The sequence below is a fragment of the Neomonachus schauinslandi genome, chromosome X (genome assembly GCF_002201575.2).
Source record: "Neomonachus schauinslandi chromosome X, ASM220157v2, whole genome shotgun sequence".
Lineage (NCBI taxonomy): Eukaryota > Metazoa > Chordata > Mammalia > Carnivora > Phocidae > Neomonachus > Neomonachus schauinslandi.
In genome coordinates this window covers 5,509,970-5,527,863 of record NC_058419.1, presented here as the reverse complement: position 1 = coordinate 5,527,863, position 17,894 = coordinate 5,509,970, and the positions used below count along the sequence as shown (strand labels likewise).

The 17,894-nt window shown below is 43.9% G+C and overlaps 1 protein-coding gene across 1 annotated transcript in view; it reads left to right on the top strand.

The window, feature by feature from the left end:
- Positions 1–238: 238 nt before the first annotated feature.
- Positions 239–17,894, top strand: part of AFF2 (AF4/FMR2 family member 2) — a 302,774-nt gene continuing 285,118 nt past the window's right edge. Inside the window, exons 1-3 of the mRNA XM_021682515.1 lie at positions 239–294; positions 466–586; positions 10,230–11,090. Coding sequence (XP_021538190.1) covers positions 239–294; positions 466–586; positions 10,230–11,090 — 1,038 coding nt within the window. The remainder of the gene's footprint in view (positions 295–465; positions 587–10,229; positions 11,091–17,894) is intronic.

Genomic DNA, 17,894 nt, shown 5'->3' with positions numbered 1-17,894 from the left:
CTAACTCTGGCTGTGGGCTCAGGACAGACTTACAGTTGGTCTGCGACATCTTGGTTAATTCCTTTCCTTTAGGACTTTGTGTGACATCTGTGAATTCTGAGCCCTAAGCAGTTGGCAACACAAAGCAACTTGAATTCAGTACTTTTCTGCACAGTGGACTGACTCTTGGGGAGCCCGTAATTGCCTGTGGTACTCAAGCAGGGACAAGGGAAGAGGATCCTGGAACATTTAAGTGGGCATGAGTATGGTTTCTAATAAGCACCTTTCCATGTTCTTCTGTATTCCAAAGAACTGGTCAGGATCTTAAACCCCTTGGGAGTCAAGAAAAGGTTTCTCCGCTCCCTCTTCGGTGTATCCGTTTGGGTAGCCTTGGCTTGTATTGTTTTTCTTCTTAGTGATAACAAGGGAGATCTGAATGACATGACTAATTAATCTCTTTCTCCTTTTTTTTTCTTTTCCTTTCAGTCACTATGAACAAGACCGTAGTGCACTTAAAAAAAGGGAATGGGAGCGGAGGAATCAAGAAGTCCAGCAAGAAGACGATCTCTTTTCTTCAGGCTTTGATCTTTTTGGGGAGCCCTACAAGGTAGCTGAATATGTATGTAATTTATCTTTCTGGAAAATGGTTGCTTGTTACGTTTTTGAACACATTAATCAACATTTAATCTATTTTTAAAGCACCCAAATCATTTCCAGGAGAATATATTTGACAAATGAAATCTATACATACACTGTATGTGGGGCAATTGCAGCTTTCTGAAGAAGTCTTCAGAGACAAATCCTGTCTTCTTTGGGGAGGACGGTCAGATTTCAACGGAACTAGTGAGACTTCCTATCTCTAAGGAGTTCTCTCTGGCCCAGCACTTCCTGGAGCAAGCAATGGCCCTTGACGCGTTTCCCCACCTTGGCTGTTGGCAAGGCAGCCCCTGAAGACTTCATCAGAAGGTCAATGGCTGTGTCTCTTTCTCTCCCGATCAGTGCCATCCCCTGCAAGCGAGGCCACCGCTTTCCTTTCCCATGTTAGGTTGTTAGCAGTGTGGAGTGGTTTGAGTGATCTTTGAAAATCCTTGTTCTAGGAGAAAGGGAGAAGCCAATCATTTTTTCCTGGTGATTAATCATCCTGGATGAGGAGATTGCCTCAGCTGGGGGCGGGGGGGGGGGGGAGGTAGTGTAGCCAGGTTGATTGCCTGGTTGTGTTCTAGCTAGTTTGTAGCTCCAGTAACACTCCTACTGCTCTGTCTGCAAGTACTGATTTCACAGTGACTGCCTCTGAACTTTCTATTCGGGGTGGGGCTCGGGGGAAGAATCTTGGGGAATTGCTGGCAGCTGGTTGGTGTTTACTGAAATTTACTAGCAGTGTAATTTTCCATAATGAAACAAAATGATGTAAGAGTTAAAACAACAATAGAGGGAAATTTCTGAGAGTCGTGCTTTTAGAAGGGCACCAATTAGGGGACAATGACTTGGAAAAGGAAAGGACAGCATCGGCACAAATACCACTTTGGGGTAGAGAGGAAGCTGTTTGGCTCGGTGACCACTGAGCCCAGAGTCTTGCTGCCTTGTTCATGATAAGTGAGCAGCTCTTGACTGAGACTCGAGTGCCTTCCGAGTTCGGTAAGTCTGACCGAGAGAGTTAGGTCACCTCAACTACTACTTTCCAATTTGTCAATAATAGTATAGTCCTTAAAAAAGGATTTCTCCTATCTCAATTGACTTAATTTACATACTGCCTTTGAACACGTGATATGATGAGTTTGGCGAACATTTGTTGAAGGCCCACTACGTGCTAGTCACTGACGAATGCACAAAGAGGAGTAAGACCTCATCACGAGTGACGGAAGGCATGAGTGCAGGGCAGCTGTCACAGAGGTAGGCAGGGGAGAGGTTAGGGGAGACTTGGTACCTCGTGCCAAGGAGTTTGGACACAATTCCGTACACGAAGAGAAGTCACTGCAAGCTTTCAAGTAAGGGCGTGGCCAGGACAGACAGAATTTTGAAGATGATGCTGGCAATGTGGTGAGTTGGTTGGAGGTGAGGCAAACGAGAAGGCAGATAAAGAAGCTTTTGTAGTTAGCTAAGGGGAGTTCATGGCAGGGAGGATTTAAGGCAGCGCAAGGAAGTTGACATGATGAGACTGGGTGTCTGACTGGCTGTGGAAAAGGTGGGACAGGAGTGAATGAGTCCCGTATTTTTGACTTGAGAAGATGGCAGTCTCGTTAACAGGTTGTTCAGGAGGAAACAGGGTTGGTGCTTGCAAAGAAAAAAAAAAATTCTGTTTTGAGCACATTTGGTTTGAGATGCCAGTGGGATATGAAGAGAGACCTATCCAGTAGGCATTGGGTGTGGGAATCTGGAGCTAATGAGAGCGCTCAAGAGAGAGAGTTAGGTGTGAGCAGGGAGGTGGCAGTGGAAGCCGTCAGATTACTGAGTAAGAAGGACAAAGAGAGAATCTTGGGGAGCAGCAACATTTAAGCAGGTGGCAAAGTAGGCGCCAGGAAAGGAGCCAACAAAGGAGTGAGTGATCACAGAGGTAGGAAGAGAACTAGGAGAGAAACATTTAATAGAAATCAAGGGGATACAGGGTTTCATGGAGGAGGGCATTGATAGTTATTTGTGTTCAAGAGGGCAGGAAAGGTCAGGACTGGAAAGTGGCTGTTGGATTTGGTAGTTAAGGGGTGGGGGGGAATCAGTGGCCTTGGGGAGAGTTGTTTTATTTGTTGATGGTGGTGCTCATTGTGGGAAGTGAACCGCCTGGACTCCGTAAGTAAATGGGAAGCGAGTTTTTGTTTGGAGGGGGGGAAGAAAGGAAGGTAGGTTAGAACCTGAGGGGAGAAATTATATGGAAAGAGGGTTTTTTTTTTTCATAATGGGAGAAATGTGAACATGTTTGTGGAGATTGATGGGAAGGACCCGATGTCAGTCAAGAGGGAGAGGGTAAAGGGACCGGAGGAAGAGGTGATGATGAGTGGGGCAGAATCCCGGAGAAGATGAGCAAGCACAAAATCAAGAGCATGTGAAGAGTGACCAGCCATGGCAAGATGTTGTGGCCTCCATTTTTTTCCAGAAAATGGAAGAGAGGTCAAAGAATGATGGATGCCTTCTCCCTTCTTGAGAAAGAGGAATGACCAGATGAGTTTTACGTCATCTTTGGATGAGTTAGAAAAATGAGCTTAACTCAAAGAGTCATTCTTAAAGTTCAAACTCTACTCCATGCTCAATGCTATTACCATGATGAGGTGTCGAACCCTTGGTTTATCCCCTCTTTATAACTTTAAGTCATGTTGAATTAATGGTCTTGTACCTTTAAGGTAAATGCCATCTCTTGTTAAGAAGGCCTGCAATATAGATGCATATTTATTTTTAGATATCAGCAGTGTGTTTTTGAGCAGGCAGTTAAAAAAACCTGTGATCAACATTGCCAGAAGGTTTCAGAAGTCATCTGTCTTGCTATGACAAGGGTGTATCAGGTAGAGATGCGAGGTGGGAACTTTGGTCTAGCTCAGGGCCAGGCTTATTGTGTGATTAGTTGCCAGTTGCCTTTATGTTGCTTGATGGGGAAGAGCTGTTGTTCTTCAGTCAAGACTGTATAGGAGAGGAATAAAGCTAACAGTTGATGACCTAGTGATTCTCTTTCTTTCACCATTGCTTTGGTGACCAGCTGCCATCTTACGCTGTGTCCGTGTTCAGGATCCCCTGGGAGATCACTGGAGAGTTTGCCCTTCCTTCCCCCTCCCCCATATTATGATACTAGAACTGATGTTCACTTTCGTCAGCTCCCTAGACCTGGACTGGTGTGGACACCCTTGGAGTATCTGGACACACCAGTGGCAGTGGGAATTTTAGAGCTGGCCCATGGTCCACTGGTAGAGACAAGGACATACCCCAACCCTTCCTTAGGGTTGTGGTGGGAATGCTTATCAAATTAAAGATCAAAACTCCTGGTGGTGGATCAGGACTTTCAGGAAACTTCTTGCCACCCTAAAGCCTCGAACGTGGCCTGATCAGTTATCCAGTAGTGTTGGTAGTTTGTGAAGTAGCCAATGAGCATTGGTCCCTAAGACCCACTGCCCTTTCTTGGCAGTTAGAAGAAATGGTGATCTCTCATCATCCTGGCTGGTTTCTTCCCATTCGTTGCCTCACCCCTACCATTCCCAGAATGGAAAGAATGTTGACCACCCCTACATTTGGTTGGTGATGGGGAACTTCTCTGTGAGGCTGCTTCTGTTGCTTATAACTTTCAAATCTGACTTTGTGCTATGGTGTTGAGAAGGATGTCTTCAAAAGCACTTGAAAAATGTGAAGCTGTTTGACATGTCTAGGCTAGTGTGGAAAGACTGGGCGGGTTGAGGAACTGGTGTGTAGCAAGTGCCTGCTGAATGCCAGGCACATGCCAGGGCTTTCTATGTGCCTGTTTAGTCCTTACGACAACTGGAGTACTCGTTTTCCTCATGTTGCCCACGAAGAATTTGAGGCTCAGAGAGGTGAAGTGGCTTCTCTGCAGCTTCATATCTGTGCCAGTGGTGAATCTAGAACCCAGTTCTGTGGTTCAGTACCTGTAACAGGAAGCTGTTTCTCCTCCCGCAGGAGGTCAGAAGACCTTTGATAAGCTGACCTACCTCCTGTGTGACTTTGGTGAAGAAACTTCATTTCTCTGACCTATAGTTTCCTCCTTTCGGAAGTGAATAATAATACCTGATTTGAAGTAATCCCTGATAATAATAATAGGGCAACAACAGCAACTGACATTTTATAGCTCTTTGCACTGTACGAGAATGAGGAAAACGAGGCACAGAGGGATTAAGTGGCTTACCCAAGGTCACTTGGGTTGGGGAGGTAGAAGCCAGACTGAGATCAGAGCTGCTCTGCTGACTCACATGGTTGTTGTAAGGATCAAGTCAAACGAGCCGGGAGACCTTGCTTTGAAATCTGGAAAGTGCTGTACAAGTTTGAGATATTATCATTATTATAATTAAAGAAAGAAATAGCAACTTACAGCTTAGAGAGATTAACTGTAAAAACATTACAATTAGGAAAAGAAGGAATTACTAAATCACATACGTTAGTCACAATGAAATAAAGGGAAAAAATGAGCCTCGAAACTTAAATTATTTTGCTACTTTTTATTAAAAAGAAATATGATGGTACAATTGCCTCCTAGCGCATTAGTCTTGCAATGAACTCCTACTACTGATTTGTAGATAGCACTGGAAGCAAACTGAGGCAACTTTGCGTTTCTTAGAGTAATGAGAGGCAAAAAGCTTAAATGAAGGAGTGCTGTTAGTCATGAGCCACAAACCAGACATATAATTTATGACTGAAAATACTTGGAAAATGCATTTCCTTGATGATGGAGAAATTGTGATTATTTAGAAAGTAGGAGCTGCAGAGGTTACCTTTAAGAATCAACCAATTATCTAGAATGGGAAGTAAAGAATTGGCCAATTGAAAGAAGCCCATAATTGATTGAAATGGCTAAGTTTCATTTTTGCCATGTTTATAATGTCCAATCAAGACTGCCAAGAAGAAAAAAAAAAAAAAAAGACTGCCAAGAATACCTTGCTCCTTAATAGGATTACTAAGACTCTGGAGGGTGCAAAAGAACATTCGGTGTGAATCAGAAGTTGCTGTGGTGCATGAGAGTGCATTGTGTAGGCGTACAGAAATGCATTTCAGGCCCCATTGGGTTTTCTATCCAGTGGCTCTCATATCTACATCTTGAGAAATTTAAAAACTGGTTGACAGTTATCCAGGTCCGGTGGTAGAAAGGCAGAGAGGCGACTCAGGCGATCTGGACTGTGCTGCTAATTTATTTGGAGATTGTTAAATGGTGGACTTTTTGAGGCTATGTGTCTGTGTGTCCTCCGTGCCTAACCCTGCCTTGTGACTGTTTTGAATTTACCAGTATGTGTCTTAAGCATGACCATGGTAATTCCTACTTGTAGCCACAGCACATCTGTTATGCAAAGCATATGGATCTTCCTTCAATCAGCAACTCAGAAAGTGTCGCCAGTGAACTCAACCTTGAACTGTCAGCTGTGCAGTTCCGCTCACAAGTCCCTCTGAGACCATTGCTCTGTGAGGAAGCTAGTCGAAGGGAGTTGACACCCCTTCATTCCTCCAAGTTATCCCAGCTCTGGCCCTGTGTCTTTTGTGCACAGGAAAACCCCACACCTGGAGCTATTAGCTTAGCCCCCAAACTCCACGTATAGATACGCCTTCACTGCGTTAGACTTTAATGTAATGCTCTTTTTTTAGTCATCATAAGAAAAAGCCACATGAAGAACATCTTTGCATCTTCTGTAACATTGGTGCTGAAAAATTGTTTTATTGTTAAAAGGTTCTTTTTTAAAAAGATTTATTTATTTGAGAGAGAGAGAGAGCGAGCAGGGGGATGGGCAGAGGGAGGGGCAGAGGGAGAGGGAGACCAATCTCAAGGAGACTCCACACTGAGCGAGGAGCCCCACATGGGGCTCAAGCTCACGACCCATGAGATCATGACCTGAGCCAAAACCAAGAGTCGGATGCTTAACCGACTGAGCCACCCAGGTGCCCCATGTTCAAAGGTTCTTATAACTGAACAAATGAGAAGAATTCCTTTTTACATTTTAGTATCTGGCAACCATTTGTCTTATTTAGTAAATTAAGATATGCTTCCTTCCATCAGACAAAGAGAAGTCAGTAAACTATGAGTTTTTCCTTTTTGCCTTAGCTACCAGGAAGCTCAAAGTTCAATTTAATGTTCAATTGTGGTAACCAAGTCAGCCTGACTTTGGCTTTTCTATTTATGTACCTTTTACTCCAAGCTATTGCAAAGCCTTTATTTTGATATAGGTAAGGTATGAATGATATTTGGATTCTATTCATGTCAGCAACAATTTTTTGAGTATCTGATATGCGCCTAACAGTGCTCAGTCCTGAGGATATAAAGGTGAACAAAAGGTGGTCTCTGACCTTTAAAAGCTCATAGCTTTATGCAGGAAAAGAAATTACTGTAGTATACCCTATATGGTAGGAGGTTGATTTTCTAGATGTATTCAGAGAACTTTTAATTTTCCTCTAATTTTATTTATGTAGGCACAGCTTTAGACATTGGCCAGTTTAGAAGTTTTCCTAATTTCAAACATATTTTAAAACCTAGAGATGGGGAAAAAAAATCTTAGCATGCATTGGAAACCCAGATCATTATAACAGTAGAAATAAATGAAGAGACATTCAAACCTAACCAAGGTTCTCTCCACTGAAGAAAAGACGAGCACGTCCCTTTTATTTACTGCTGAACAGGACCAGGAATGTGACTAGCTTGCTTGCAAGCAAATGAGTCATAAGGTTCTTGAGTCTTGATTATAGTTGACCTGGAGAGAGTGAATTATTTGTCAGGACTTTGAGATATTATCCTGGTCTCTTTGACATCTCAAGGCAAGGTTCTGATGCTGTAGGGCTCAGTTTCAGTGGAAGCTCAATGAACTTTCAGTGGAAGTCCAGTAAGCTCTCAAGGAAAGTTCAGTCAGTTGAACTTTGAGCTTCCTGGTAGCTAAGGCAAAAAGGGAAAAGTTCTTATAGAATTCTTTTTGTGTGAGGGAAGGAAGCAACATCCAAATTCATGAAATGAGGAAATGAGACGGTATAAAATAAAGGCATTTAGCATGGGAAACGAAATGGTGTCATCTTCCCCCTTGCTGGGTCCGATCCTTGAAGATAGCCAGGTATTAGTGTTCATTAGGCCATCATCTGACCCAAGAGGTAAAGAGACCTGTTTGAGGGGCCAGAACAACTCTCTAAGTATTTAAAGCTTGCATTAAATTCTTTGTTTATGATTTTATTTATTTATTTGACAGAGAGAGGGGGGATCACAAACTAGGCAGAGTGGCAGGCAGAGGGAGAGGGAGAAGCAGGCTCCCCGCTGAGCAGGGAGCCTGTTGTGATGTGGGACTCCATCCCAGGACCCTGGGAACATGACCTGAGCTGAAGGCAGACACTTAACCGACTGAGCCACCCAGTGCCCCTAAAGCTTGCATTAAATTCTTACTGGGCCCTCAGCATGATGAAATCTCTTTGTTTTGAATTAAGGGACTGAACAGGAGGGAGACTGGGTTTGGCTGCTACCCAAATGGTTGGTCATACACCGCTGTCAAAGGAGACCACTCTATCCAGAGTTTATTCTGGCCTTGGCTGAAGAGTAATTTGTGCCATTAAAATGGACAAACCTAGGGATTTTCAGGGAATAAAAGTGATTTCTACCCATCTCTATCTATTAAATAGGCCTTTCAAATATACTTCTGAAAATGGAGCGATTATTCAGCTGAGGATTATATGGAATGTTAATTGTTTAATCACTGCTTTAGCACCAAGGTTGCATGTGATGCAATATCAGATGTTCTTGTGGATAAGAAAGCTGAAACAGACATTGGATTTCTAAAATTCCCCACCTCCAACAGGACCCTTGTAGCATATATTGACCATACTTTTCCGTAATCTCTAGAATCCTATTTCCCTCACTGCCCTCATTTCTTTGGAAATGTCTTATATGATTTCACACATGCTATGAGTTGGATACTGCATACAGTACACGGAGATCATGTTAACAACGAGACCAAGGTCACCAGTTTGATTCCCTCTCTGCTTGCTCCTTCTTGGTATCCTTTGCCGGCTCCTCTTCTTCTCTCGGTCGCTTATAGGTTGATGTTCCCCAGGGTTGCCCCCCTGAGCCTGATCTTCTCATTCTGTGTTTTCTTTCTCTGGGTGATTTCATCCATTTCCAGCACTTCACCCTCCATTCATCTGCACACTTCCATCTTCACATACAGAGAACAGCACACAGCCAGACAGCCTAGGTTGAGACTGAGATCCCAGACTTGGATAGGCACACTCCCTGTGGATGCCAGGAGCTTGGGCTGGGTTAAGGGCATGTGAGAGATCTGAGAAGTTAAACATCTATCTTCAAGTGGAGGCTATATCAGTGGGGAAGTTGCCACCCCTTCCTGTGCATGGAGAGAAGGCCTATGGCCCCCGGGGACCTAGAGGCTACATAGGGTGGGCGTCTTCCCCATCCAGTGGTCCCAGTGCTGCATGGCTCCGTGGAGGCTAGTAGCCTTGTCTTATCGCAACATCTTGGGCCAGAATAGTGCAGCCTAAGCACAAAAAAGTCCTTTGCCCTTTCGAATCCAACAGCTTGTTTTGAGAACCCCTTTGGCAGGTACAGGGAATAATAAAAAGTCAGTTTTGAAGATGAACAGCTGAGCTTTCGTCAAAGTCATTTCCGAGCATATAGCTACCCACCATTTTCTAGTTATGAAAGCCATGCTTTCTGTATTACAAAAACCCGTGCAGCAACTTAATTATTTGAAGAACAACCACAGCCATTTTTAACAAGATTAGTATTTCCTACAGGGGATGATATTGCTGGTCTGTTGATTGTCCATAGAATGATTTAGTTGCCAACATCACTTTGGAAATCTGGCTTTGTTTTGATTTATGTAAGCAACAGTTTAAAATTCTTGAATAAATTTTTCTAAATCATTGAAAAGACACAGGAGAGCTTGAGTCAGTGTTGATGAACAATTGCACCATTTCAAAGTAAACAAGTATGAATCATCAATACGTAGACACAGTTGCCCCCAGAATATGTGGGCAGACACCAGTAATTTATACAGTCCTTTGATTAAAAGGAATTAGATTCGCTTTAGTCATGTTAGCTCAATTAGATGTTGAGCTTTTCTAAACCAATATATTCATGACTGCACAATTTCACTGACTTCCTGATCCAATGGGCTAAACCTTTTTCATGGTATAATGTGGCGCAAAGGGCTGACGTGTCAAAAACAAATATAAGTCGAATGTTCCATTACAATTCCAGTGATCACTAAGCTGAAGTTGTTCATCACAATATGGAGTGTAACTGTTCAGCTCATCTGACCTAAAATAAGTTACTTTGCTAATAAAATTCATAAGTGACGTAATTTAAAACTTTCTCCCAATGAGCATGTTTAAGGGCAGGCCAGGGAGTATACAGACGTTAATCACACGGCTCATTCCAAGAGGCTCTTTCAATAGTGTTATTGATTTTTTTTTCCTACATAGCACATGAAAAGTATGAAATTATATGGCAGCATGAGAATTTTAAAGAACCCTATATGCTAGTCTACTTAGGACATCTGTTTGAAACATTAACATTAGGAAACACAAACCTATTCATTCTCTCTCCTCCCACCCCCATCTTTTTGTTATTTTAGACAAACAAAGGGGATGCACTTGCCAACCGAGTCCAGAACACGCTGGGAAACTATGATGAAATGAAGGATTTGCTAACTAACCATTCTAATCAGAATCATCTAGTGGGGATCCCAAAGAATTCCGTGCCCCAGACTCCCATCAACAAAAACGAACCGAGCTTTTTCCCAGAACAAAAGAACCGAATGCTCCCACCTCACCAGGATAGCACTCACCCCTCGGCACCAATGCCTCCACCTTCCGTTGTGATACTGAATTCCACTCTCATACACAGCAACAGGAAATCAAAAGCTGACTGGCCACGCGATAGTCATAACGCTAGTGTTGTCCCAGCCAGCCAGGCCAGTGGTCAGCCAAACAAGCTGCCGCCATCTACACAGGACCAGCCCCCAGCCCGACTGGAAGACTTCTTTGTCTACCCAGCTGAACAGCCCCAGGTTGGAGCCGTTGAAGAGTCAGATGCTTCTGCAAAAGAAGACAGTAGTCTCAAGTCCAGTGCAGGGGATACGTTCAAGGAAATCTTTCAGTCCGTCTCACCAGAAGAATCTGAATTTACAGTGCAAGCTCCTGGGTCTCCCCTAGTTGCCTCCTCTTTGTTAGCTCCCAGCAGTGGCCTTTCGGTTCAGAACTTTCCACCAGGGCTTTACTGCAAAACAAACATGGGGCAGCAAAAGCCAACTGCGTATGTCAGACCCATGGATGGCCAGGACCAGGCACTGGATGTCCCTCCGACACTGAAACCTTCCATTGAATTTGAGAACAGCTTTGGGAATCTGTCATTTGGATCACTCTTGGATGGAAAACCCAGTGCAGCCAGTTCAAAGCCTAAACTGCCAAAGTTCACGATTCTCCAAACAAGTGAAGTAAGTAATTTTTAAAGTTTTGTTTTGTTTCTTTTTTTTTTTTTTTAGTTCACTGCTCTAACCTTTATAATCAAGTATTCACAAGCAGCTCTTATTTACCTTCTTGAGCCATAGATGAGATACTTCAAGGTCAGAGTCTGAGTCTCGATCTTCTGTCGCTTGTGACTTGACTGATTACCATTCTGCAAATACAGTTAAATCTCCATAACGTGGAATGGCAACAGACAAGGTCAGTCTGAGTGAATGAAAAGTTGCACTTAGAAAATAGTTTCGGGGAGTGCACTTTTAGTCATATATACAAATTAAATAACACTGGAGATTATAATTGGTCGTAAGCAGTGTGAGGTCCAGGAAAAGATTGGGAGTCACCATAGGCCTTCACTAGCAAATAGCATCTCATAAGCATAAAACACAGAAGTTCCTTAAGGTACAAGAATGTAAAAGTGTGATTTGCTGGCATTGGAAGTGGAAGGCATTCTTTAAGAATCTTAGTTTCTTGAATGCTTGCGGGGCCATTCCTTGGCAAGATCCTAACGTTATCTTCCGCATCTCTCAATCTTCCCTTCTGTACCATGGTCTTCCACAGATACCTCCATAACCCTCTTAGACTACCTTAATCCCTTCTGTCAAAGCCAAAGGCATTGTGCTCAACCACAATCCCACTGGGTTTAGAATGACTAAATGTCCTACCCATCGCAGGAATCATTGCCTTATAAAAGAGAAGTTGGAGGGACCCAAGCCTCTCCCAAAGGAGTGAATCGCTAATGATTGGATCCCAGGCCTTATGGCTCCTGGGTGGGGGACATGTATTGGGTGCCCCTCAGATACCACCATGTAAGCGGCTGCCTACTGCACCTCCAGCGCTTGATTGGAAGAAGCCACTGCTTTTAGATTGGATTCCTGTTACTGGTGCCTAAAGGCTTGAAAAGACACAGAGGAAGAAAGTAGGTTGAAATTCTTACTCAATAGGAGGCACAGACAGTCAGTGTGAATTGTTGCAGATTCCAAGTTAGTGGTGTCTGAATTAGAGAAGTCTGACCATGTTCACCTCTGGCTCTCGCACCGTTACTCATTATTTGTTACTTGTACTCAGCGGACACGGTGATGGCGGAGGACGATGGGACCATGAAGGGAGGGAGGAGCAGGGCTGTCGGTTGTATTTTCGGAATGCATGCTTTTCGTATCGTTTCATCTCTGAGGTGGTTTTGCTTCTTGTATCATCATTCATCGAGTCTTGTCAAGCTTCCTCCTAAGTATCTCTCCAGCCTGTCACCTCTCTACCCTCCCCGCCTTCAGAGCGCCCGTGGGCCCCTATGATGGCCCCTTCTCTCTGCTCTCCCTCCCTCTGGTCTCACCTCTCTTCCAAACCATCCTCCATCCGGGCTGACCTAATGGGCAGATCCAGCCATGTCACTCCCTGCTTTGGATTCTTCCGTGCCGTCTCATTGCTTCCCGGACAAGGTCCAGATTTCTTAGCCCCGCATACAAAGCTCTTCACTCTGATTCCATGCTCCTTCTCTGACTTCCCATTTCACCATTTCTTCACATGCAGATGAAGTTCCAGCCACGTGGAGCTACCTGTGGTTCCCCGTCATGTCATGCGTTATCACGCTTCCTTGCTTTTGTGCCTGCCGTTCTCTCATCCTAGAACCTCTTTCCCTGCCCTCCCTTGTCTTTTGGTGAAGTCCTGTTCCTCCTTCAAGTTTCCTCGATTGTCCCTTTCTCTGTGAAAGCTTCCCTGACTCCACCAGGCTTACCGCAGACTGCTTCCTCCGGGCTCCTCTAGCGCCTTATGTACACCTTGACTGGCACTTACTTCATGTACTGTAGTCACTCGTGTATGTGTCTGTCTCCTCTGTTAGACTGTGAGCTCCTGGAGAGCAAGGAACGTGTCCTTCTTCTCTGTATCCCGAGCGCCTAGCAAATGCCGGCACATAGTAGATACTTAATAAATGTTTGTTGAATGAATGAAGTTCAAAAATGGTTACTCGAGTACATTTTCTAAGCCATGGTGTTAATCAACTAACATGAACCAAGGTAAACAAATGCTAGAAAATCCATCATCAATTATATCTCTTGAATGGTACCCCATCTGCCTGTGTCTTACTCTGCTCTTCTCCTGCACAGTTGTTTGGAAATCCTCATCCTAATTTCCACTGGATGACTTCATATGGGATTGTAATGCTTAAAATCCAAACAGAAGCCTGCCTCGAGAGAGGAGTATAATGAGAGGCTGGGATATCATTCTTGTCCCTTCTCTTGCGCTGGTGTCTATGGCACTCAGGGCTGGTCTGGGAATGGCACTAGCCCATCAAGAGGTCTGTCAGCCTGCGTCCATACCTTGTTAGCCGAGTGACAGGTCACAGACCCAGTGAGATTCACTCCGTTGTAATTCTCTCTCTTGTACATTCACAATATGGCTGACCCAGATTCAGAAACGACTTCATGCTTTTTTTTTTTTTTTTCTCAATGCTCTGGCACACCAGTGAGTGGTACATTTCCAAAGAGGATTTGAGCTGTCTTCAACTCTGGAGATGATGATCCAAGGAGCCGCCTGTGTGCACGCAGCCTTTGGTGATGGTACAGATAGACTTTGGTAGAGCCTTGTACAAAAAAATGGGTCAAGTGCAGTAAAGTCATGATGAGAGATCAGTGGAGAGAGTACTTATCTTAAAATCTGGGTCTCAAGGAAGGATTTGAAAGAGGGGTGGGACAGAAGCTTAGGGCCCTAAAGTCAGGAGAACATACTGCCTTCAAGGGTAATGGGAAAACTGAGGATAGGCCGAAAGGAAGCGAGAGGTCCTACAGCCTGCCCGGGAGCTTACAAGGGTGTAGATTAAAACGTGGGCATAAATATAGACAGGGTGGAGCGTTATGGAGCTTTGCACCTAATGGAGTTTATGTGGCTGAAACTCTGACCAAGTCGGGAAATGCACCCTATCAAATCTTGATGCACTCTTCAAAAGCACTTAGCATGAGAAATCAGCCCCAGTCCCTGGCGCCGAGAGGTCTAGGCATTGGGTTCTGGGTCCCCAGTCAAAGTAGCCATCATTGATGAGTGGTAGCATTATTCCTTGGAGTTATTGCTAAAAGGACTTGTCCAGAGAGCAGTCACGGGGTCTCTGTGAGTATTCCCCACTCTGTCCCTGGCTTTAGTGAGAGAGGCCGGCCCGTGTGTTAGTGAAGTGCATTTGGGAGTGGGGGGGGGGGGGGGGGGGCTGAATGACCAGAAAACAGCATTCTACGATATGAATATACTTGTGAGTTGAGAGACATGAACTGTTACTGAAATGGAATGAGCATGTGCATGTGCCCACGTTTGCTTGTGTGTAGAGTGGGGAAATTTTAATTATGGGCCATCCTCGAAACATTTCCTTGCCTCTTAGAATTTCTGTATCAATGATAAGAATTCTAGGAGTCTAACCGACTTTATTGCAAAAGGTCAGCTTTTCAATTGAAGCATGCGTTTGGAACAAACTAACTCGTTTAAAAACTTAGTTTTACAGAATTTACTAACATTCCATGCAACCCCGCCCTCCCCCCAAAAAGACTGATGTGTTCTGCAGTTGAGCTTAGAAGAGGTTTCTGGGAACTGCATCTGAAAACAGTAAAAGACCTATTTATATCAAGTGGAAACTGAGGGTAGCTTGCAGATGGTATTTTATTAGGAAATGAATTTGTTAATAAATGTAGCTTTATATGTGATTTCATGACATATGTTTTTGCTTACGTTTTTCATTAGGATAAAAATCTTTTGGTGTGGCTAGCTTTGCGTTTGGGTGCAATTCGTCGGTAGGATTGTTTGGGAAGCAAATAATTGCATGCAAATGAAAGGATTGATGACAGGTAGTAAGTATTTCCATTCTAGGTCAATAAGCTTTCATAAGTACAATACTAATGGGTGGAGTGCCATCACCATACAGGATCATTTGCCTTACGAGCTGCTCTTGGCTGTGACCTAAGGCTATCTCAGGTTCCGATGGCCTCGAAATTAGGAGGCTCTTAGAAGAGTTTAATGGAACTGATACAAATGATGGGACCTGGCTTTAGCTTATTTTAGTGGCTGGCTTTGTCAACCAGCTAAAAAGTTATGGCCCACATTTGTGACTGTGCCCATTTGGGTTTGTATCCTATGCAGTGAACACCGTGGGTATAATTAGCTTTATTTACGATGAGGTAGATAGGAAGCTCAAGTCCCTTGTGTGAGAACAGCAGAGAATGCCGGGAGCTTGGCATTCGTGTGCTGGATATGCCCAGGCAGCTCCGCAGAGACCACAGAGACCACTCCTTCAGAGAACGGAAATGAACTAGTATCCAGTCCAAGGCTAGAACAGGTCTTACTCCCACCCCATCGGGAATAAATGAAGATACCCCCGGAAGTCCTCCCCCTTTCAGGGTGCTGCAGAGGTCTTGACCTTAGCACATACTCCCTGGAAGTATGGGGTCCAGAAAGCTTTGTAAATCCTCTGCCAGTCCATTGCCTAGCGGTTGCTTTTTGATTTTGCTCTTTGACTAACCCTTCCAACCGCACAGTGTCACGGGTGTTAAAAGTTCGTTTTCCTTACCACACCTCTTCATCCCCCTGTGACTGTGGTGTCTCCCTCAGCTGACTGAAGTGACCCCAGTCGAGCCTCTGGAAAGGAAAGCCGGGAATACAGGTAGAACACGGAGCCTTACATTGTTTGTGATGGAGAGGTCAGAGGTGCTGCTTGATTAGGGAGGGCGTCTTGCTCTGGAGACATCAGCTTTTCCTCTCCGTGCTTTCCCAAGGCTCTTTCTGGTTCTCAACCATGCTCTCCTTCCTTGGTGCCCCTGCTCCGTGCTGTCCCTCACCCTCCATTGCTCGTTAGCACTAGGCTGACTGAGGAGTAGAGCTCAACTTGGGCTTAGTAAAGATCTTGCAGATCCCTGGGTTTTTGTTTGTTTGTTTGTTTTGTTTTGTTTTTTTCCTTCTCATTTCCTCAAGTCCTATTCTTTAGCATCTGTATTTTCTTTTCTAAGGCTGGACGTGAGCGATTCTAGTCCTCGGCATCCTGGAACAATGTCTGCTATTTCTTGGTGTTCTGTGCTTTTAAATCCCTTGTCGCTTTTAACATTTTTTTGGTTGGAAAGAAGCCAAAATATTGACGTATTCTTATTCCACAAGGAAAAAAAAAAAACCCTTTTTATCCCTATACTATGCAAATTTAAGTCATCCTTAATAATGATACGTTTTCAAACATCACTATTTATTCATAACTCCAGTGCATCTTTAGAAGATAGCTGGAAGTCAATTTCACGTGAAGGAGAACGTGCTATACCAGCAAGTAGGGTTTGGACGATGTCCTACTGAGCTGTGGGTTCCACGGCTGGCCTTGACTTGCTCTGTGAACTTGAGAGAGCGATTTTGCCTCTTGTTACATGGGGAGTTCGCACTAGCTCACCAGTGAGGTTTCTTCCAGCTGTCCATCTCTGAGGGCAGGCTAATCCTTTGTGACGGGCCCAAACCTGCCTTGTTTGTGAAGTAACTTCAGTCGTTCCCTCGTCGCCCACACCCCACCGAGAGTCTGGGGACAGCTAGCCCTGCCTGCGCCAGCCTCTTACCACCATCCCTCAGAACGGCTGGGGAAGCTTTAAGACTAGGTACTAGGGGAAAACTAGAATTGGATCTTCTTTGGGGATTGGATACTAGTTCAGCCCAGATTCAACTCATTTTTAAAAAAGATAAACAGTTATCTGCTCTACTTCACTGGAAAACAGCAAGCTGTGAACTCAGGAAATCACCTCCTAATCCCTTTGTCGCCACCCACTCACATTATGAAAGATGGAGAACTTCTCTTTTCGCATTACTTCTCGGAAAATATTTTTGACAGATTCAGTATGCAGTCAAGTGATAAGCTTTTGTTACGTGTGTTCCAAATCATCCTGTTATCACTGGATATATCGATTAGCTTAGTACATTCTGAGCCAGTCATAAAAAACAGGCTGCTCACATTCTGTGTTAAAGAATAAGAAAAATTGACAAGTAGATAACCATATCGATTCAACCCAAATAGTGAATGCAAAGGGCTTTAGAGAGGAGTTATAAACTCTGTATGGCTGTTGTAAGTCTCTTTAGTATTTTTTTTTAATTGATACGAGAACAAATAATCTTTAATTGACTATCTTTTTAAGAAGTACTGTGCTTTGGTTACCAAATGGAGTTTATAATATCGGTGACTATAATAAAACCTCTACCTTTTCTACTCTATAATTTGCAAATGCTTTCACATACATCATCTTATTTTCCCCCAGCTGTATTGAGGTGTGATTGACAAGTAACAATTGTGTATGTTCAAGGTATAAAAGATGTTTTGATATATGTGAACACTGTGAAATCATCTCTACGATCAAGCTAATTAGCGTATCCATCACCTCATATAGCTGCTGGTTTTTGAGTGTGTGGTGAGAACACTTAAGTTTTACTCTCTTTGCAGATTTCAAGTATACAATACAGTTTTGCTAACCGTAGTCACCATGCTGTACAGTAGTAGATCTTTAGAACTTGGTCATCTTGCATAACTGGAACCTTGTACCACTTGACCAACATCTCCCCCTTTCCCCCTTCCCTGTAGCCATCTTATTTGGATCTAATTCTAAGAGAGTCCAGGATTATCATAGATGCAGAAGTGTGGTCTGAGAGACGCTTAGAGTTTCTTGCCTAAAGTCACACAGCGAGCAAGGGACTCTCCTAGGACTAGAAGCCAGGTCTTCAGTGCCATTTCCTCGATGGCATTTGGTGCCCAGGGTGCTACTGTGTACATATGGGTTAATTTTCTCAAAGTA